Source organism: Tursiops truncatus, chromosome 1 (assembly GCF_011762595.2).
Source record: "Tursiops truncatus isolate mTurTru1 chromosome 1, mTurTru1.mat.Y, whole genome shotgun sequence".
Taxonomy (NCBI): Eukaryota; Metazoa; Chordata; class Mammalia; order Artiodactyla; family Delphinidae; genus Tursiops; species Tursiops truncatus.
In genome coordinates, this window is record NC_047034.1 from 20,248,846 (window position 1) to 20,272,050 (window position 23,205).

The 23,205-nt window shown below is 43.9% G+C and overlaps 2 protein-coding genes across 7 annotated transcripts in view; both read right to left on the reverse strand.

Annotated features, from left to right (window-relative positions):
• Window positions 1-3,349: 3,349 nt before the first annotated feature.
• Window positions 3,350-14,656, reverse strand: HHIPL2 (HHIP like 2). Its single transcript, XM_033847318.2, is given in 9 exon segments — window positions 3,350-4,340; window positions 5,040-5,122; window positions 8,253-8,334; window positions 11,880-11,981; window positions 11,984-12,024; window positions 13,117-13,450; window positions 13,453-13,615; window positions 13,618-13,909; window positions 14,613-14,656. Coding segments are annotated over 9 exon segments (1,446 nt in total). The 3' UTR covers window positions 3,350-4,035.
• A 6,889-nt stretch (window positions 14,657-21,545) lies between these two features.
• TAF1A (TATA-box binding protein associated factor, RNA polymerase I subunit A) overlaps window positions 21,546-23,205 on the reverse strand; it is a 34,317-nt gene continuing 32,657 nt past the window's right edge. For all 6 annotated transcript variants that reach the window (XM_073800564.1, XM_073800571.1, XM_073800568.1 and 3 more), the window contains one exon: window positions 21,546-21,924. In XM_073800564.1, coding sequence (XP_073656665.1) covers window positions 21,812-21,924 — 113 coding nt within the window. In that variant the 3' untranslated portion in view covers window positions 21,546-21,811. The remainder of the gene's footprint in view (window positions 21,925-23,205) is intronic.

A 23,205-nucleotide genomic window follows, 5' to 3' on the forward strand; every position in this document is an offset into this window, starting at 1 on the left:
CATACACACACACACACACACACACACACACACACACACACACATATATATATTATATATATCACATCTCCTTAAACCAATTGTCTGTTGATGGGCACTTGGGTTGTTTCCATGTCTTGGTTATTGTAAATAGTGATGCTATGAATATTGGGGTGCATGTGTCTTTCCAATTAGAGTTTTCATCTTTTCTGGGTATATGCTCAGGAATGGGATTGCTGGATCATATCATAACTCTGTTTCTAGTTTTCTAAGAAACCTCCACACTGTTATCCATAGCGGTTGCACCAATTTACATTCCCACCAACAGTGTAAGAAGGTTCCCTTTTCCCCACATCCTCTCCAGCATTTATTATTGTAGACTTTTTAATAACCAGTGTGAGGTGATACCTCATTGTAGTTTTGATGTGCAGTTCTCTAATAATTAGCGATGTTGAGCATCTTTTCATATGCCTGTTGGCCATCTGTATGTCTTCTTTGGAGAAATGTCTGTTTAGGTCTTCTTCCCATTTTTTGATTGGATTGTTTGTTTTTTTGATATTGAGTTGTGTGAACTGTTTGTATATTCTGGATATTAACCCCTTGTCAGTCGCATAATTTGTAAATATTTTCTCCCATTTCATAGGTTGTCTTTTAGTTTTGTTGATGGTTTCCTTTGCTGTGCAAAAGCTTTTAAGTTAGATTAGGCCCCATTTTTTAATTTTTGCTTTTAATGCTTTTGCCTCAGGAAACTCAGCTAAGAATATATTGCCATGACTTACGTCAGAGAATGTTTTGCCTATGTTCTCTTCTTGCAGTTTTATGATGTCATGTCTTATATTTAGGTCTTTGAACTATTTCAAGTTTATTTTTGTGTATGATGTGAGGGTGTGTTCTAATTTCATTGAGTTACATAGAGCTGTCCAGTTTTCCCAACACTTGCTGAAGAGACTGTCTTTTCTCCATTGTGTATTCTTGCCTCCTTTGTCATAGATTAATTGACCATAGGTAAGTAAATTTATTTCTGGGCTTTCTATTCCATTCCATCAATCTATATGTCTGATTTGTGCTAATACCACACTGTTTTGATTACTGCAGCTTTGTAGTATTGTCTGATGTTTGGGAGGGTTATACCTCCAGCTTTGTTCTTTTTCCTCAGGATTGCTTTGGTAATTCTGGGCCTTTTGGGGTTCCATATAAATTTTAGGATTATTTGTTCTAGTTCTGAGAAAAGTGTCATGGTTATTTCGATAGCGATCACATTAAATCTGTAAATTGCTTTGGGTAGTATGGCCATTTTAACAATATTAATTCTTCCAATTCAAGAGCATGGGATATCTTTCCATTTCTTGAATCATCTTCAATTTTCTTTATCAATGTTTTAAAGTTTTCAACATATAGGTCTTTCACCTCCTTGGTTTAGTTTACTCCTAGGTTTGTTTGGGTTTTTTTTTTAACACAATTTTAAACAGTTTGGTTTTTTTTTTACTTCCTCTTTCTGATATTTCATTGTTAGTGTTAAATACAACAGATTTCTGTGAATTAATCTTGTATCCCGCTACCTTGTTGAATTCATTTATTAGTTCTAATAGTTTTTGCGTGGAGTCTTTAGGGTTCTCTGTATAGAGGATCATGTCACCTGCAAATAATGACAATTTTACCTCTTCCCTTCCAATTTGGATACATTTTATTTGTTTTTCTTGTCTGATTGCTGTGGCTAGAACTTCCAATACTATGTTAAATAGAAGTGGTGAGAGTGAGCATCCTTGTCATGTTCCTGAATTTAGCAGGAAGGCTTTCAGCTTTTCACCATTGAGTATGATGTTGGCTGTGGGTTTGTCATACATGGCTTTTGTTGAGATATGTTCCCTCTACCCACTTTGGTGAGAGTCGTTATCATGAATGGATGCTGAATTTTATCAAATGCTTTTTCTGTACCTATTGAGAAAATCATATGGTTTTGTCTTTTCTTTTGTTAATGTAGTAAATCACATTGATTGATTTCCATACGTTGAACCATCCTTACAACTCTGGAATGAATCCAACTTGATCATGTTGTATGATCCTTCTTATGTATTGCTGGATTCAGTTTGCTAATATTTTGTTGAGGATTTTTGCATTTATATTCATGAGATAGGGCCAGACCCTATTTTTGCCACACGTCTTTGAAGAAAGATTGTACAGGAAAAAAATGAGACAGAGTGAGCTCATATATTCTTTCCAGAGGTTAGATCCAGTCTCCCTGAACTGCACCAGGATTTTCAGCCGTCTTTCAACAAAATGATGCAGGGTGTAAGCCCTCCCATCTTTATGTTGATATCTTCATCTGAGAAGCTAAAAGTATAAAATATCAGGGTTGGTCAGACCCTGAAATTCATTTCTATCCTGGAGAGTGTGTACAGAGAATGTCGCCTGCCATTTCAGTAAACAAAGGATGTTGTGGCTATAAGCCATCAGCCGCTGCAGCCTCCCCTGACAGTGCACCCTGAGGAGAATTCAGGATGGAGAAAAAGAGGAGACTGGCTCTAGAGAGTTAAGATGCATACCTAAGGAATAATTTCAGTGAGCCCAGACTCTTGCATCTTCCCATACATAGAAAAGCACTAAGAGCTTCAACTTGAAATGTCTCTTTGTTGTGATTAGCATTAATCTTTTGATGTTCAACCACATGTTTTTTGTTTGTTTGTTTCTCTGTTTGTTTTCAGCAAAAACTCCCATATATCCTGGCTCCTCCCTTACCTCTTTGGAACAGTCCCTCAGAGCTACCTGAGGGGCTGCTATCCGGTGCTATAGTCCTCAGTAAGTCTGCCAAATAAAGTATAATTCTCAACTTTTAGATTGTGCGATTTTTTTCAGTCAACTAGAGTGTTCATAAGAGCTACAAAGGTAGGCAAAAGTAAAGAAAAGCAAAACCACGAGACAGGGCAAAGGAAGGTAGCTAAGAGATGATCTAAAAATGATCTTCAGAAAGTGATGACCAGTGTTTTGCGTCTTTAATAAAGACAAAACAAGAGGAAGAGAATCAGAGAGGCTTGGTGTATTTAGATTAGGTTAGGTTACCCAACAAATGGAGTTTGCTAAAGAAACAAAATGGAATCTACTTCTTTGGAAGTCTAAAATAACCTGTCCAGGATATGTCCAACCTCATCTAAAGCAAGGATTACGTGACCTCTAAAAGTCCTTAACAACCCAGGCATTTTTGTTTTTGTTCTGCTTAAGTCAAATTGCCTATACCGTTCTGGATGCTTTGCACAATTTGGAGAACTTCTTGAAGACAGGGGTCATCTCCTCTCTTAGCCCTTTCATTCTTCAAATACCTGGTTAAAAGCTACCAACCCTCATTGAGGCCCCTCCAGGGAGGCAAGTTCACCGGAGGTTGACAGGAGCATTGGCTCAAGTCCAGCTGAACAATTCCCTGCTCCCTGGCTGCTGTGGTCTAGGGCACGTGGCTTAACCTCACCAAGCCTCACTTCCCTCACCTTCAACATAAGTTATGTAGCAACACATAAGAAGCAAGGTTTTGAGGTTTCAGATAATATAATATACAAACTTAGCACAGAATAGGTATGCAAAAAGTAGTCACGTTTATTATGCTATTTACCAGGGCAAAATAGTAGGCACTGGAGGTACAGAACAGGACCTAACCTTATTCAGACCCTGATCTTTAAAGGGGGCAAAGGAGATGACCATTTTAGAGGGGCTCTCCGAGCTCAAAGAAGCTTGTCTATTGGAGCAAGTGTTGATTTACTACTTTAGGTCACAGGCATTTACAAAGCAAAACATAAACACATAGTGGAATTCCAAGCAGGTTTACAGACTAGTGCACATGAGTAGCCAGGTGCCCTGGCAACATGGGGTTTGGTCTCCCTGCAGAAGCAGACAAGGAGCATCCGTTTAGATGGAAAAATTCCCGTGGACAGGACAACCGTGCCGCCTAAATCAAGCTCTCTCCGCCGGTTCCCACCTCCACCCCCGGCTTCCCATGCGTCTAAGGTCACCTTCAGCAGTAGCAGCTTCCGCGTGGCAAGGTGGTTCTCTGGGCACTCGTCCCCTGACCTGTCACCGTGACTGAAGAGGCAGAGGGACACTTCTGCCAGCTCGCCTCCACTGTGCCGACTGGCTGCCTCTGCCTCGGGGGCGTCTCGGGCTCTTCCTCCTCTTCCCCTGGGGGCCTGGGGACCACGCTCTGGCTCTCTGCTTTGCACCAGACCTTGGAAACGTCTTCCTGCTGCTTGTGGGAGAAGCCGGCTTCTTGGATGAGCCTTTCTGAGATGAGGTCCGGTCTGGACTGGAAGCTAAATTTTCATTGGACAGTTTTCTAGCAGCTTCCTCGGACTTCTTCTTTAGCAAGTCCAAGACCATTTCTGGGAAACAAGCGTTTATCTAGGAGAAATATTAGTTCTGGAAAGTAGTTCAAAGAATCCTATGGAATCCTATGCCCACTTGAGGGTTCTTGAATATAAATTCTTTTGAAGTTAATATGTTTAATTCCCTGGCCTTGATCTAAATAGATTACTTTTGTAATGGGACCACTCCAGAGATGCATGGCTCTAGAATAGTTCCCTTAAGATACTGTCCCTCCCCTGTAAGTCTTTCCTGACTACCCTCCCGGGAGGAAGAAGTTCTCACTCTGAGGGCCTTCTCAGTCCCCTGGGCATGCTTCTAGCCAGAGCCTCAATGCTATATTTATTTCTTCATTTGCCTGCACTACATGCCCTCCTCTCCTTTGATTCTAGACTCCTACAGGTCAGGTTCACTGCTGTATCCTCAGGGATTGGCACAGGGACTGCCACAAAGTAAGTACTAAATGAATGAATGAATACTTGAACGAACAAATGAATGAAAGAATGAATGGCAGCAGGTCACAGCAGAAGCAGATGCTGCCCCCTCTCACCCTGGTACACAGAGGAGACATACAGACCACAGGTAATAGTCCTCAGCTAGAGGATAAGCCTTAGGTGAGGAAATAAGACCTGCCACCCCGGGATTGCCGCTGTTTGCAGAGGGCACTGTGCCAGCACCTGGATGCCAAGGCCTGAGCCTAAAGACAGAGAGGGACTCACTAGCAAGTGGCCTGAACTGGACCCGCTTACTCTTGGTTTTCACCGGCACTGGCTTGTACTTGCGCTTGCCTGGAGGTGCTCGCCTAAAAACAGAGAGAAAAAGTGAGGATACAAGACTCTGAAGATGGAACCACGAAATTCCGGTCAGCAAAAGGCATACATGTGCAAGAACTGGGTTCAGCCCTCCCTTATCCATAGGGATGGGACAGATGTAACAGGAGATCTGCGATGAGCTCAGACAGAGAGGAGAAAGGACATGGACATCACAGGGACGCTGTAGTGAGGCACTTCGGGGACAGTGTAGTGAGGGGGTTGGAGCATGGGCTTGGCAACAGAGAGAATAGGGTACAAATCCTGGGGACCATGGGCAAGTAAACCTTGCTAAGTTTCGATTTTCGCTTCTGTAAAATAGAAAAAGTAATATCACCCATCCTCACAGGGAGACGAGGAGGATTAAATAAGAACTGTGTGCTTGGCACACCATAAGTGATTGATATATAATTTTTTTAATTCTTTTTTTGTTTGTTTTTGTTTTTTTTTGTGGTACGCAGGCCTCTCACCACCGTGGCCTCTCCCGTCGCGGAGCACAGGCTCCGGACGCGCAGGCTCAGCGGCCATGGCTCACGGGCGCAGCTGCTCCACGGCACGTGGGATCCTCCCGGACAGGGGCACGAACCCGCGTCCCCTGCATCGGCAGGCGGACTCTCTACCACTGCGCCACCAGGGAAGCCCTAAATTATTTTTTAAATGAGATTTTAAAAAACGATTGGAGCAGTGCTCAGCACATACAAAAGTGATTCCCTTTAAAGAAAATCTCTTCAGATACTCATGGCACGGTCCCTTAAGTAATGGCAGCCTCTCTGCCTCCTAGTATTCTGATTCTCAAACTGCTGTCCCCTGGGTGCACCTTCTGAAACAAAAGGGACTTTGCCGACTAGGAACACTCCCGGCTAGTTGGTGGTAAAGCTGAGATTCAAACCCAGCATCCAGGGTCTATGATTCTAAGGGAAGGGCAGAAGGAAAAGATGGAAGGGGAAAAGCATACATAAATAAACCAACTGCTCCTTAGAATGCTGGGGAGGGTGCATTTAGTGCAAAGACAGGCTAAAGAAGTAAGCAGAGCGGAAGCTGGACCCACTGCTACAGAAGTCTGTACAATTCAAGTCGTCATTATAACTGAAGTGAATAGGTAGTGCTGAAATGACTGAGCCAGAAAGAGGCATGCGTTCCTATCCTCTGTTACCTCTTACGAGCTCTTCCTCGGGCAAGTGATCAAAGGTAGCTAGGCTCAGTTACCTAATCTGTAGATTGAGGGTGTTACCCTGTCTCACTGGGATTCTGTCGGCATCAAATGTCAGCCTGCACACACAGCAGCCAGCACAGTGCCTGGGACACAGAAATGACTCCAGAAATGTCAACTGAGAGAAAGGCGCATGAGAAAGGGTGTCTTCCGCGTGGAGCAGCCTTTAGAGTTGCTTTATGATTGATCTCTCATGCCACTAGAGGTAAGCTAAATTATCCCCCAGCCGAATCCGGAAACTGTCAAAGGAAAGAAAAAGGGATTCACATTGGAAACCTGTTGATAGAAAGAACAGAAAACTCCCCACCCAGGCACCTTCAGCCTCTGGAAGCACTTTAAAGACCCTGGGTTTGCTTCATCCCTCAAGCACAGGAGATCTGCATGGAGTAGACCCAGCAGTGGAGACAGCCAGTCCCTAATTCACCCCTGACAACCCTGCACTCCACCAGGAGAGTCCCTGGGCACAACCTCAGGGACTGAGTCTCTTCTGGGAACGTCTGAGAACACCAAACCCAAGCCCGGTTGCCAAGGGGAGCTGTGCTGGGCTGGGCTTCTGAGCCCTCACCAGCAGCAAATGTACTCTGAACACCACCCCAGATATGGTAACAGACACCTCACAGGGAAGTCTTCGTCTGCAGGTCTACCTTCAAGCTGATTCACGGGGAGACTTTCTGGCTTTGGGTAAGAATCCTGAGATAAATCCCGCACACTGCCCAGAGCTCTCAGGATGGATACACTGCATCACTCTCCCAGGGACAGATACGGACACATCTTCAACAACCTCACAAATGGGAGTCTGTAGTATGGCTTTTGCCTGATGAGTTGAAGGTTGGTTAGTCTCTGAGAAAGGTGGGCAGAGAAGCAGAGTTAAACATCGTAGAGTCTACCAAGTGAATAAATCCTCTCACTGAATTCCAGGAAGGATCAGGTGGAGACACTGAGAAACCCGACAGTTTTAGATACAGCTCCCAGGGATGGGTCCCAGGACCTCACAGATACCAAAACCCACTGATGCTCAAGTCCCTTATGTAATATGCTATGGTGTTCAGCATATAACCTACGCATTCTCCATATACTTTAAATCATCTCTAGATTACTTGTGATACCTAACACAATGTAAATGCTATGTAAATAATTGTAGATAAATATAACTGCTATGTAATTAGTTGTAAATATTACATAAATAGTTGCCAGGGCATGGCAAGTTCAAGTTTTGCTTTCTGGAATTTTCTGGAATTTTTAAAAATATTTTTGATCCACAGTTGGTTGAATCCACAGACGTGGAATCCATGGATACGGAGGGCCAACTGTATGTGCCAAAGACCAGCCCATGGGATAGGGTGGCAGTATCTACTCAGGTGGGCAGAGGTGTACACCCACTGTCAGATGATCCCAGACAGAAGTCTCCAGAAGCAAAAAAAAAAAAAAAAAAAACAAGACAGGAGCCACAGGTCTGGACTAGTCATCCTAGAAAGGCTCAAGATCTTCATTTCCAACCACAAAGAGACCGTTTCCCCAATAGTCCATAATTCCTACAGATGCATCGTCCTACACAGCTGTCTGCCCAATCTGCTTTTTTTTTGTTTTCATGTATTTATTTGGTTACGCCGGGTCTTAGTTGTGGCACGTGGGCTCCTTAGTTGCAGCTCACTGGCTCCTTAGTTGCAGTGTGCATGTGGCATCTAGTTTCCTGACCAGGGATTGAACTCGGCCCCCCGGCATTGGGAGCTCAGAGTGTTAACCACTGCGCCACCAGGGAAGTCCCAGACCAGTTTGCTTTGCATCTAAAAGAAAGATACGCTCCGTTGATCGTATCTGGTAATTCTTGGGGAGTGAGGACTGTTTTTCTGACCTGCCATGGCGATAAAGACAAGCTCCAATCACCTGAGAAGAAAAGGTAACCCAAGGCCTACCTCGATGGGTCAACAGATTTGTAAATGGATCCATGCAGTGTGTAGGCGCTTGGGTAGGAGGTGGCCAGGAAGTAGAGCTCCCCTGATAAAACAGGAACAGGCCATCAAGGACAGGACACAAGGCTGGGCCAAGACAGCTGAACACACAGAAAATCATCACCAGGGGCTGTGGCCCTGAAATGCGTGAGCCCCAGGAAGGGGTCCCTGAAATCCTGACTGACAGTGAGGCGTCAAGGTCTGTGAGCTCCCCAAGGAGAAAGTCCATCTCAGCCCCCCAGACCAGCTTGGGGTGTCCCCCACCAGAGGCACGTTTCTGTTCATGTTCCCTGAGCCAAAGGGCTTCTCATCTCATTTATCACCTCTTTGCTTTCAGAAACTTCACCTCAGTGAGCCTCCATGTCCCTCCCCAGTTCTCCACTACTGATGAGGAGTCTCCGTAAAGCCCAGAGATAGGCAAGCCACAGGCTGAGGCCCACTTATTAGATACTTTATATTCTATTACCCCTTCCTTACTGTGTTAGTCCCCCTTCCCCCATCTCACTGTGTCCTCCAACTCCACCTTCTTCAGTCTTGGGTTCCTTATTTCCTGTGACACCCTCCACTCCTCGGCACCCCCTTGGTCTTCTCCACACCCCACAGAAATCACCTCCACCCACTGTCTTCCTCATCTCTTTTACCAGGGGCCCCTTTTTCCTCATGTTTGAACTCCAGAAAACACTGCTCCCTTCTCATGGTAAGTACCTCATTCCACCTCGTTTCACGGTTCCCTGTGAGGGACAGTGTAGGGTTTATGAGCCCAACTTTGGGTAGATAAAACTGATTTGAAATCTGATAACACCCATTACCATCTGTGTTGTCTTGGGCAACCTCTCCACCTGGGTAACGCTCGTGTTATTTATTCACTTGTAAAAGGGAGATAAGAACATCCTCCCTGATTATTAGGTATTAAATGAGAAAGTGTTCAGTCATCGGCAGTTCCTCTTACTTCCTTATGTCTCTGTTCCCTAAAGCCTGGCACCGTGACAGTTTTGTGAGCCTGACACAACTTTTGTGCTATCGCACTGGGTTTAATGCACTTGCTGTTGTGTGATTTACACAAGCTCTCTCTCAACCTTATGGAAGGAAATGTCTTAATAAGGTGCAAATTGGAAAAGTCTAGAGCTTTAGACAGCTCTGAGCTAGTTAAACAATCTTCTTCCTTGAATTCGTGGAGAGCAGTGACTAATGTTTGTCTCAGGCCGAGTGTGAGACCGATGTTCTTTGCAGAGGTAACGCACACAAGGTAACAACTGACTAATAGACTTTGGTTTTGTGTATTGACAAACTGTATTTATAATCTTCCCCTTGTAAGGGGGTCTGAGGACTTAGGACAAACCCTTCCCTAGAGCCAGTTTGCCCCTCTGATTAGAAACCCCAGGTACTATCCAAGGTGATGCTGACATTAGATCAATGAGGTGTCTACCAACTGTCTTCATGTGCACAGGTCACCCTCGGGCAAGGGTCGCTCCAAACCACGAAAACAATTTCTGGTCTAAAAGGAGAACTGGAAAGCCTGCATTGCTGCATATTCCCTACACGTGACTACAGTTGGTGTAAATTATATGTTCCAAACATGCCGTAGATTTGGACATGCATGTGTTTTCAGGGGAAGACAATGCTAGAAGTGAATTTCATTTGTAGGGTCTGACATTTTTAAAAAATGTATTTTAGGGCAAAAAACACACCAAAAAACTATAACAGGCCATGTAAAGCAAAATGCATGCAATGTGAATTTACTGCAAGCTTTGTGACCTCAGCCAGTCCTCCTGAAGATGTGCTTCAGTGACTGACATTCAGAAATCCAACCCTTCAGAACTCAGCCACGGGTAGCCCCACACCCGCCACTCACTTATTTATTTACTCACTCATTTATTTGTGCCAGCTGTTGGTTAGAAGAACTCAGGAAATAAACTGTAGCAACAGTGAAGGCAGAGCTCTGGTGCAACTAAAATGTGGCTTATCTCAAGCTGGTGACTAATAGTAAAATAATGAAATAAACTGAGTTCTAAACAGGTCAATAATGGGAAAGACTGTAACACATGCAGAAAATCTGAATCGCTCTTTGCAAAAACACAAAAGCAAGCAACTCTGGAAGAAAATAACTTGCCTCAGGGACAGCCTCCCTGGCTTTAGGGAGCCATGGCCGCTGGGCCTGCGCGTCCGGAGCCTGTGCTCCGCGACGGAAGAGGCCACAACGGTGAGAGGCCCACGTACTGCAAAAGCAAAACGAAACAAAACAAAAAAATATTCATCCTGAACTATCTATTCATAAGCTAGCTGAGAGGAAACGGTGCAGCTGCTGACTGGTTTTCTTTATGTCCAACTCAAGTGAAGCTCCTGTACAGCCACCCGTGGCTCAGAGTGGAAAGTGGGAAACCATCAAGGCTTTGGTTTACACTTGTAGAGTCCTGTGTCTCGAAGGGACCCCTAAGAGATCATTTTATTCTCTTCCTTGCCTCGAAGCATGGCTAGGTGCAGTGCCAAATACCGGAAGGATCACAGGCCTTGTTGCCACTGACATAAACAAAAGAAAATTTTAACTTTCAAATTGACACATAACTTATGTAAAGCTGAAATTAAAACCTCATTTTCTTATTTCAAAATTTGAGTATATTTATTAAAGCTGAGTCCCTCTCTCTCCTTCCCTCCCTCCCCCCCGCTCTTATGTGCACGCATGCCTTGCTTTGCTGATGCCCTTAACATATGCCTAATCTCTCTAGTGAGTAGCCTCCTACCTAGCTGTCTACCCTTTTCTCAGATCTCTCAGGAAAGAAATTCTCCCTTGTTCATTCACAGAAGTTGCCTAACAAACTGTTGGCAGCGTCAGGAAGAGCCCAGCCCAGTCGGTGGATCATCAGAGGTACCTTCTCTCAGGCAACACCAGCAGGATAAACACCCACTGCCTGCCCCACTGTTGGCCCTGTCCACGTTTGTATAATTGCAGATTAGAATAAAATCAGGAAGGAAGGAGTACATGCACCTCCTTCATAGTCAAAGAATTGAAAAGACTACAGTGTAGACCTTGGCCTGCCCTGCACAGTGAGCTGTGCATTTCAACAAAGAAGGGGTAAGTCGGCATAGTCAATCTGTTTCCTCATTGGTGAAATAAACGTAACAATCACATCATGGGGGTGTTGTGATTACTAAATAAGATTTTAAAATGTAAAGTGCTTAGAACGGTATCCAGTACATTATAAAAGGTGACTAGGGCTTCCCTGGTGGCGCAGTGGTTGAGAGTCTGCCTGCCGATGCAGGGGACACGGGTTCGTGCCCCAGTCCGGGAGGATCCCACATGCCGCGGAGCGGCTGGGCCCATGAGCCATGGCCGCTGAGCCTGCGCGTCCGGAACCTGTGCTCCGCAACGGGAGAGGCCACAACCGTGAGAGGCGCGCATACAGCAGAAAAAAAGGTGACTAAATGACAGTGAAAATAGAAAAAGTGGTAGTTGCATTTTCAATAACAATAATAAGAGTAATAATAACAATAGTAATAATAATGATTATTATGATAATAAATGTTCAGTTCACAATGCCTGTGATTATCTAAGTTCCAGTAAGCAGAAACAGAATAACCTTGTACGTTTGTTACCTGCTTCACCTTCAGCAAAGGAGAGGATAAATTTGTCGTATGTGCTGATCAACCCTGGGAAGGCACAGGACTCAGTGTTGCCCAGGCAAATGTCCTGTTTCTCCATTTCTTGGTTTTTCTATCTTCCTGCAAAGCCATAAGTCGACTAGATGAAAAGCAAAACCTTATATTTTAGGAATCCATATTTCCACCCTGCAGGATATTTTTTCCTCCTAGAATCAAGGAATCCTTGACTATCAGGAGTGAGTCTCCCATAGGAGACCAATAACTAGCTTCCCTCAGGAATCAAAAAAGCTGCTGCAGAGATATTTCGGTCACCCACTTGCCCTAGATGGGTAAGTTCACTTGCTATTATAAGAGGAGCTTGGTGCTCTGTGAAGGTTGCACCACTACAAAAGACTAATCTAATTTTTTATTAACTGGTTAGTTGCTCAACACCTCTAAGCCTCTATAAAATCTATCAAACTATAAAATGGGGGATGGTAAGAGAATTTACCATAGGCAAGCATTGTGAATGTTAAATAAGATAATATATATAAATATCTCACTAAGTGTCTGGCATATAGTGAGGGCTCAAAACCCAGTAGCTGGGGCTCAGCCTTACTCTCCGCTCTACAAGAACTCTCAGTCCCTTCCTTCGGGCAACCACACAGGAGTCAGTCTATCACTTCTTCATGCTCTTTTCAATCCCCTAACCTGTCTATATGGGAAGAGAGAGACAAGGCAGAAAGGAAAAGGAAAAAAGGCAGCATGGTAGAGTGAAAGAGCAGGAGTGTGGGGTCAGTTAGAACTGAGCCGTTCATCTGACCAGGCATCAGTAACTTAACGGCCTTGCGTCACAGCTTCCTGCAAAGATGAGAATTCCCATGTTCATGGTAAAGGACCTGGGATCTAATGGTCACGCAATAATCAGAGGCTGCTATTATATTTAATATACTAATATTATCTAAAATCATTTCTCAAACCCTTACGGCTGCCGGCCTTTGCTTAGCCTCTGTAAACTCAAGCAAGCATGGTTCCAGGCATAACTGTAAGGTGGGTGGCTGTAGCCATGAAGAAGCCATGGACTCAAGAAGCTAACTTGGGTTAACCTCAGTAATCAACAATGACTCCTTTATCATCATTATAAGCTAGTAGGTCTAAACCCAGGAAAGTTCTCCTGTATCATCTCAGAGGACTGATGGGCAACATTTTGAAACACAGTACACAGCTGCAGATTCTCGTGGGTATGCCTCACCTCTCCGATTTGGGATCAGCTTTGCTGGGATCTGCTCGAGAAAGCTTCATCTCACTAATCCGAATCTTTTCGACCCTCTTCTTGCCCAGGCATGAATAATAAATATAGAACTTGCGGTTGCGGTGGAATTGGGGATGAAAAGCCAACCCCAGGAAGCCTCTCTCATCCCCCATCCAGGGAGTGATTAGCACGATGCTCTTGAGGTCCAGGAAGGGTTGCTCCAGGCGACTCCCATCAGGCAGATAGACCCCCACCTGCTCGGCCACGAAGAGGCGACGGGTGCCGTCCCCAGCGTGGACCATGGAGACCGGGTTCCTCAGCCCGCTGGCCACAGGCAGCCCCGAGGGTTCTCGGCCACCACACCCAGGTTGCGGTTGAGATGGTCACTCCTCAAGACGTTAGGGAAGCAGTGGTCCTTGTCGGGAAGGTTGAGGAGCCATTAGAAGCGCGCACCATCCTTTTCATGGGATTCCTGGAGGCGGCGGTCATTGGTGAGCAGAGCAGGGAGACTGCAGAGCGGCAGTTAGAGTGGAATGCAGAGCAGTAGTCAGAGCAGAGGTCGGGAAGGTTCCGGAGGGGCGTCCGCGGGTTCTCAGCATCATAGCGGTGGGCTGCGCAGGGCAAGCACTCCTGGAAAAGAAGAGGCAGCTCAGCCCCAGCGGGCAGACGGACCACAGTGGAGCTGGAACCAGTTTCTGAGCAAACAGTGGGAAAAAAGATCTGGGAAAGAACCAGGATTCTGGAGCTCCTGTTACCAACTACTGGTAAAGTTCCTCTCTGGGACCCAAATTTTCTACCCAGTTAATGCTTCTGAAAAGCAGAAAGGAAAAAAAAAAATCCTCACCTTCACTACACCATCTCTAGCATTTTAAGTTCATTCTTGACATATAGAGTTTTATTAAACGATCAATTTTTTCTAAAAAAGAGAGAGTACCAAATGTCTCCATCTTTCCCTTTATCCTAAATGCTGTGTCTGTAAGATTTGATTTCTTTTTGCACATCTGAAGCAATGTGGTGAGGGTTTCACATTTGTTGAATCTCAGTGTTGGATTCGTAGTGTTAATTACTTAATTTTCTGTGCTTTTCCGTATGTTCAAAATATTGTATAATTTAAAAATAAAATGATCAAAATGAACACACTACATCATTCCCAGGGATTAGGCATCTAGCAATTTCTTCCCTTATTTATTAAAAATATTGAAGTGTTTAATATACAAAACACCATGCTGGGAGCCACACAAATTTAAATTGTGGCTATGGGGCCATATGACTGCTCTTCACAAACATACAAGGACTGTGAACCAAAGGAATATCTGCTTCTTGGGCCTCCCTAAACTATAGCGTTTTCTAGGAGGAAAATAGAATATTGTGGGCAGACAACCAACTCTCAATAGTGACGAAAGGCAGAGGCAAGTGAGATGAGGAAAGTAAGAAAGACCAATTTAAAGGGGGTAGTTTGGGGCTGTGGAGTAGGGCAGGGTCCTCTGGCCCAGAACCCGCTTCTGATCACTGATGCCTCCCCCAGGGCCGTCTCATTCATGTCTGTTCTCTCATCACTTTAACAGAGGGACCAGCAGTGTTTCTCAGATATGTTGAGTTCCCCATTCTTTCTTATTTCAGCCCTGATTGCAGACTGCAGAGCGACTTCTTGGTTATCAGAAAGAGCAGAAGAAAGAGCCCAGAGACTCACAGCATCTCTCCCTGGGCTGTTGTCTGCTTCTATTCAGGATACGTGTCAGAGCTGCTGACAAGAAGCCATATGAACCGCTCTGAGTCCCTGGCTGAGCTGTCCACCCCTGGGGAGCAGAAAGAAGAGAGATGGAAGACAAAAATAAGGATGAAATACCCAGGAGCAAAGGAGGCTGTGGACATATAATCACTACCATGGCACACTCTTATGCAGCAATTTAGAGTCTGCACAGTTGCCTTTACTCAATCAGCTCAGTAACTATCATTTCTCTGTCTTAGAAAATGAAGGCCCGGGCTTCCCTGGTGGTGCAGTGGTTGAGAGTCCGCCTGCCGATGCAGGGGACACGGGTTCGTGCCCCAGTCCGGGAAGATCCCACGTGCCGCGGAGCTGCTGGGCCCGTGAGCCATGGCCGCTGAGCCTGCGTGGCTGGAGCCTGTGCTCCACAACGGGAGAGGCCACAACAGTGAGAGGCCTGCATACCGCAAAAAAAAAAAAAAAAAAAGAAAATGAAGGCCCAGGAAGAGTCTCTATTGTGTGCCAAGCACTGTCCTCTGCACGGGGGCTATGAGAGTGAGCAAGGTGCAGAAAGGCTCTGTTCTAATGGACCTTACGCTTGCCCCAGGTTAGAGAACCATCGAGTGGATGGGCCAGGGCTGTTGTGACTCTACTTTGGCATGGTGTGATCAAAAGGGCACGAGACTTGGAGCCTGAGCCTCCGGATTTGTGCCCCGACACTGTTTGACCTTCAGTAAGTCCTTTAAAACTCCTGATTCCTCATCAGTAAAATGGGGGTCCTAGTAGCTGCCTACAGGATCATTGCTGGGAACACACCACGTGTGGGGGGGAAGAAAGAGGGAGAATAAAGTTGTGAATTTTAATAGACACTTGTAGCTTATTCTTTTTTGTTTCATTTTTGGTTTCGTTTTTAATTTTATTGAAGTATAGTTGGTTTACAATGTTGTCTTAATTTCTGCTGTACAGCAAAGTGATTCAGTTATACATATATATATATTTTTTCGCATTCTTTCCCATTATAGACATGTGTAGGTTATTCTTATTCCTCAAATTCTTAAAACTGGAGAGCTGTTGAATTTGGCTTTCTGAAACCTCACCCAAAAGGGAAGGGGGAGGCAGGAGAGAGGGAAGGAAGAGACATTTTTATCAGGGGAATATCTCAGAAATTAAGAGTCTCGGTGCTGCTCATAAGAGCCTAGCTTCTGCCCAGATGGTTTTCCCAGAGTTAATTCTCCAGGAAACAGCCAAGGGGTGGAACCCGAGGTAAGAGAGGACAGCCCGGAGCGATGCCTCACAGGTGGCTGGCTTCTGTGCCAGCCTCTGCTATGTTCCCTTCACTGGGAGTTGGGGTGGCCCGTTGACTCTGGAATCACAGCAGGAGAGCCAAGTAATTGTGCTGACATGCCCAGGCGGGTCTCAGATTAAAGGTCTGCCTGGATTTGCTGTGTCTCACCCCCAGCACATCATGAGAACACTCCTCCTCACAGCAACCTCTTTCACCTGCTCTCCAACAGACTCTCCCCTGTACCCCTGAAGCCCTCTTCCCACAAAGTCAGTGTGTGCAGTCTGCATCCAGCGTGGGTTGGGGCTGAGACCTACTGAGGTGATGTCTGCCAAGCATGTGGGTTTTGGCTACTGGAGAGCCAGGAGAAGCAGAACCTCTGAGTCATTGCCACTCAGCAGCTTGAAGCTCTCCTAGGCCAGGTCTGGAAAGCTGGGGAGAGCCCCCATCATCACACCAGAGACCCCCTGGCACAAATGACCAGGACGAGGGCTGCATCCCCACGGATGCCACCACTTCCTCCATGCGCTCTGTGAGCACCACAGGTGTGTGCTGTGCTCAGCTCTCAGAGCCCTGCAGGGAGGACCCAGACCATGGCTGCCCAGACAGCTCCATGAAGAATACCAATCGCATTCTTCTGGGGCCTGAGAAAGCATCAGGGCCTGCAGAACCCCAGAGGGAGAGCTTTGGGAAACGTGTGGAAACCAAACTCCACCTCAGTGTGTCTGTGCAGAGCCCAAAGCCCCAGGTGGAGGCAGCTGGCAGGTGAGCAAGCTTCTAAAGGGCTTTTAAAACACAAACGTTTTTGTAACTAAGAGAAAAGTCAAGGGGAGGGAGTCCTTAGAATGATCCCTGGGGTACTGTTCAACATCATACCTCGTTGAATGTTGCTTTTTAAAACATAATACAGCATCAGTAATTCATTGGTGGCTGTGCTGATTCCACGGGGTTGTTTGCTCGAAGTTCAGATAATGTCATTGCTCTGGAAGCCTTGGGCGGGAGGAGCTACACTTGGACCAACTTCCGCCAGTGAATCTACAGCCCTGAGGCCTCAGAAATGGGAGGTGACCCTTTACCCTGTGACGTGTAAGAATGAGTGCATCCTCTTGTTCCGTGTAGGACCTGAGAGTACTTTTTGATTGTACTAACGTTTGTCTCAGTTTTCCTTTGCCATGAATAAAAAAATTGAGTCCAAAGGAATGCCTCCTTTTTGGAAAATAATTTTAAATGATTCTGTTTACAGAATTAGAACTCGGCATTAAAAAAATTAACTTGGACTTATGAAAACACAAGTCTTCCTACCTACCCAGGACATGTAAATCAGATCTTATTGCTTTGGGCAGAGTGATTACAAAATTAGCAGGGAGAGACTGGCTTGCAGGTCCCATCAGATGTAATGACAGCATGAATTTCTCATTATTAAAATATGTAATATTTCAGATGGGACTGCATAATATTTTAGATATAATACCATAATACATGTGGTTATGTAATAATTATGCAGTAATTAATTTTATCATAGATGTCTCAATGTCAGTTCAGTAGGTTTGTATGAGCATGTGTAAAGCATTATGCTGGAAGAGGAATGTTGAACAGAAAACTGATGCACAAAACAAACTTTTTCAAGAAATTTATGCTCTGAGAAGAAAAGTTAAAATAAATTTCCAAATAATGCAAGGCAGATTATATTAAGATAATAAGGAAGGAGCAAACTGCCAGTGGATTCCAAGGAGGGAGAGATGACATCAGGCTGGAGGGGACAAAGAAAAAAGTCTTAATGAAGGTTGATCAGGGTATTGAGATAAGGTACAGATAGGGAAGAACGGAGGACAAATTTTGACTGTGAGGTGAGCTTAGGAGATAAACCTGGAACCACCAGCTGGGCCAAGACCGAGTATCTGAAATCACTTTAGCTCTCACTTTTGAAGCAGGCATGATATTTCCTTTAAAAATTATTGTATTAATTTGCTAGGGCTGCCGTAACAAAGTACCACAAACTGCGAGGCTTCAATAACAGACATTTATTGTCTCACAGTTCTGGAGGCTGGAAGTCTGAGATCAAGGTGTCGGCAGGGTGGGTTCCTTCTGAGGGCCAGGAGGGAGAATCTGGCCCCCGTCCCTCCCCTAGGTTTTCAGGGTTTACCAGCAATGTTTTGCATTCCTTAGCTTGTAGAAACATCACCCCAATATCTGTCGTTGTGTTCATACAACTTTCTCCCTGTGTGCATGTCTGTGTCCAAATTTCCCCTTTTATAAAGACATCAGTCAGATTAGCACTCACTTTAATGGTCTTATTTTAACTTGATTAACTCTATAAAGATCCAATCTCCAAATAAAGTCACATTCTGAGGTACTGGAGGTTAGGATTTCAATGCGTCTTTTTGGGGACACACAATTCATCCCATATCAGTTACACACACACACACGTTTCCTATGGCAAGTGCCTTTTTTTTTTTTTTAAATAAATCTATTTATTTATTTTTGGCTGCGTTGGGTCTTCGTTGCTGCACGCGGGCTTTCTCTAGTTGCGGCGAGCGGGGGCTACTCTTCATTGCGGTGCGCGGGCTTCTCATTGCGGTGGCTTCTCTTGTTGCAGAGCACGGGCTCTAGGCACACGGGCTTCAGTAGTGGTGGCATGCAGGCTCAGTAGTTGTGGCTCGTGGGCTCTAGGGCGCACGGACTTCAGCAGTTGTGGCGCACGGGCTTAGCTGCTCTGCGGCATCCGGGATCTTCCCCAGCCAGGGTTCGAACCTGTGTCCCCTGCATTGGCAGGCGGATTCTTAACCACTGCGCCACCAGGGAAGCCCATTAAGTGCCTTTTAAAAACGATATTGTGAGGTTAAGTTCTGGTGTTTATCCTAGAATCAGGTCATGGAATAAAATTGAGAAAATATAAAAAGAAATGCTCCAGCTCAGTACTCTTGCATATAGTTTACTGATTTCTCTGGCATCTATCTGCCTTCTCTCACAGTCTGAAAATGAGCAGGCACGTTTAAGCTTAGGGAAAGTATTAACAATTCTTCTCATTTGTATTATGTACTATAGTTTATGAAGTATTTTCTCACTTCATCTCATGTGATCTTCACAATAATTCTATTAGCTAAGCAGGGTAGATATGCCATTACCAATGTATAGACAAGTGGCTTAAGTCTGAGAGGTTTCATGAAACATTTAGGGTCATGCTTTAGGTGACCGCAAAAGATGGCAAGGAAGTTTAGGTGTTCTGAATTACATCCCAGATTTTTCTCATTCCATCATGATGTATAAAAGTATTTTTTTAAAAAGAAAGTACACGAACTTCCCTGGTAGTCCAGTGGGTAAGACTCTGCACTCCCAATGCAGGCAGCCCAGGTTCGATCCCTGGTTGGGGAACTAGATCCCACATGCATGCCGCAAATAAGAGTCCACATGCCACAACTAAGAAGCCCGCATATGGCAACGAAAGATCCTGCATGCTGCAACTAAGACCCAGCACAACCAAAATAAATAAATATTAAAATAAAAATAAAAAAGAAAGTACAGCAATCAATTTTACTTGTCTCCATTCTGTAGGTAAAGAAACAATGAAAGCATATGATAAACCCAGGATTCAAACCTAACAGTCTCCTGAGGCCCTACCCTTGGCAGAAATTCACCAAGATTATTACTGCCTATGGGACAGGTGCACTCAGTCCATAGCTTTCATAAATTTTCATTCAGTTCTACTCAATATTTAATAAGCCAGAAATTCTGTTAGGTGTTGGTGATATGGAGATTATTAAGGGTAGGTAATATACTACTGAGAAAGACAGATGTACAAAGACCATTAAACAATGTGGTGATTTCACAAGAGTCTGTATGGGGAGGGGTCAGTGAGGACACAGAGAGGGAACCTTCCATGCCCAGGAGAAAGGATGGATGATGGATCCCCTCTATTCTTTTTCCTGCTCCCTAGCTCAGGGCGCTACAGGTTATAAACATGACTAAACTGGAAGGCAGTACACATAGCACAGAGTGTGACCTTTGGAACCACACTGATCGGGTTATAGTCCTGGAGCCAGCACCTACCAGCTGTGACCCTGGGCAAGTGACTTAATCTCTGAAGACACCACTTTCTTTCTTGTTAAGATAGGGATAATTCATAGGACTGCAGTGATGAGATGATGAAATGTAAAGCCCAAAGTGCTTGATAAATTTTAGCCATTATGACTCATGAAACTAGCTTTTAGTGGGCTTGAAAAAATTTCACAGTTGGAAAAAGTTTCACATTGCTCTTATTGCACAATTAGATACAAATATTTGATAATCATATCTACTCATTTCTCCTTCATTCTCACCTCCATCCTGCTAGGGACCATGAGAATTCATAAATCCTATTTTAGAGTTTTTGACTATAGGTTTCAGGGAGTAGATGCCCTGACGATCTTGGCTTAGGCTTTGAGATTCTGTCCACATCCTCTGGAAATTTCACCCTTATAGTGTTGATCTTATACGGAACTCCTTTACCACCCAAGCATGGACTCTCAGTGGTGAAGCTGACCCTATTCATCGGTAGTTTTCACTTGCTTTACTTTGGTTCTGTGGGGCACCTACTTGTTTCACACAAATATTATAAAGTTGGGTAGTTATTTGTTGATAGTCATTTATTTATGAAGTATAAAATATCGAATTATTGACAAAGCATAATTTGTCCCCTAATTTTCTGACAGATGGTTTGAAATTGGTAGGAATATAAGCCAATGGGGAAAACGTGTGGTTTGCCACCTTAATATCGGACTTGCTCTGAAGTTAAGGAGCCTTCATGGAACTCAAATACTAGTTATCTGAACAGTAAATGTATATGAGCCAAGACAGTTTTCAAGAAGCACTTACTCCACCAGTTACCACAACATATTAGAAAGCTCAGCTGATATTCCAAGAAAGTTGTTCTTGGCTTCTGAGCAAAGCTTTCCAATGGGCTTCCTGTATGACCCTGGGACACTATTTCTCCACTGTCCAGCTACCTACTGCTGCATTCTGGTTTCCAAGAGAAAGGAGAGGGACACAGTAGTTCTAGAACATGTCTTAGATTGCTGTGCAAGGCAAACAAGCAAAACCAACAAAGCTAGAATCCTTTAAAGTTAGGCCAGTGCCAGCTAAAAGCAACCAGGCCCCTCCTACCCTCTCTGACCCAAATGAGTCCTCCAGAGTCAAAGGTAGCTCTCTACCAGAGGTCACTTAACCCCACACTGCCATGTCTTACTACCAAAAGAGAAAGAGGAGGAGTTCTTTTCTAAATCCTTCTCTGTTTCCTCAACAGAACTCATCACCAATATGTTCTTCATGGTGGTAAACCTAACATAGATCATTTGCATCTAAAAGAATACACACGTTCATTTAACAGTCCCACAAGTTATATTTCATTACACAATTATCAGAGGCAAATTATCTGCAAACAGCAATAACTGCTGTAGAGCTATATGCTCTGATTAAACAAATATATTTTTATTTGAAGATTATTCCTTAATAAATGTTACATTTAACAGTACAAAAAAAAAGGAAAAATATATTTACAAAGAGCAAAGGCAATGAGACTGTTTCTTCAGCTATAACCGATAGTAAAAGAAAATATAACTTTTTCATAGCCAAATAAGCTACCTTCTTAAAATATCAAATAAATAAATACATTTAAAGCTATCAACTGAGTTACTACTCTGTAGCTACTAATCTGAAGTAACTAAAATTCAGTATCAGAGTCCTGGATTTACAATGCTGTATTTTTTCACTGATTTCTTTATCTGCTTAATTTTCTTCTTTAAGACTTGATGATCTTGTTTTGAAATATTCCGAAAATATCTACAACCTAAGAAACAAAACAAGGCAAAATAAAAAGTTTTAATACTTATCATCAAATTCTTCAAGTATATTTCTACATTTTAAAAATTTTGCTTCAACTCTGGCATACTGATGATTCTAAAAGTAGAAGGATTTGTATTATCTACACTGATATGTCTAAGTCCATTCTCAGAGCTGTCACCAATGAAATGTACTGCTTCCTACATACAAAAATATTTCTGATGCATCATAATTAAAGCATATACTTTAGCTTGTTTTCTACCTTCCCTCCTAAACCTTAGTTAAGGTGATATGCATATTATATATATTCATATATTAAATGAGCCTTCTCCAGAAGCAAACTACTAGAGCTTCCTTCTCAATGATAAGTTGGTAAAAGAGCCAAAGATGCATTTATGACAATAAGGAAGTTGTCTGTAGAAAACCCTGATGTGAAGAATTAGAATAAACAAATCATAGGTTAGAAGAAATCAAAAATTTAATCTAGTCATTCCCGCCATCTAGCAGGCAGCTGGATGGTGATCATGCAGATATGCCAAAGGTGCCAAAGGTGCTCATCAGAAGTTCTACCTGCTTTTCGTAGTCTTACAATGCTAAGAGGATCACTAGTTAAGTATTTCAGAGACATGAATCAAATTCCTGTAAGAAAAACGTAAACTGGATATTATAAGAGATTTTCTCTATTTAATAAATGAGACCATAAAAAACATAGGAAAAATTAATTTTATTACAGTCTCAGTTTGTATTTATTCATATTCTCTGGGAACTTGCTAGAATATATATTGTACCTAGAGTAACAATTTTTTTTTTTTTTTTTTTTTTTTTTTTTTTGCGGTACGTGGGCCTCTCACTGTTGCGGCCTCTCCCACTGCGGAGCACAGGCTCCGGACGCGCAGGCTCAGTGGCCATGGCTCACGGGCCCAGCCGCTCTGTGGCATGTGGGATCCTCCCGGACCGGGGCACGAACCCATGTCCCCTGCATCGGCAGGTGGACTCTCAACCACTGCGCCACCAGGGAAGCCCTAGAGCAACAATTTTATTATCCCTGAAAATAGTAAGGTGAGAACTGCTAATATTTTATTAGCTGGGAAGCAGTGGTGTGTGTGGTGTTATATAATAATTTGTGTTTCTAAACACATCTACCACTTTAGCAAAAACAAAGTACTTTGTACACAGATTTCTGCTGCAGTCTAGAATACAGAAAACTGGAAAAAACTCTGCTACCAATCTAACACAGAGAAAAAGCCAAATAAACTACAATTCCTAACTTCAAGCCCACCAAGCTAAA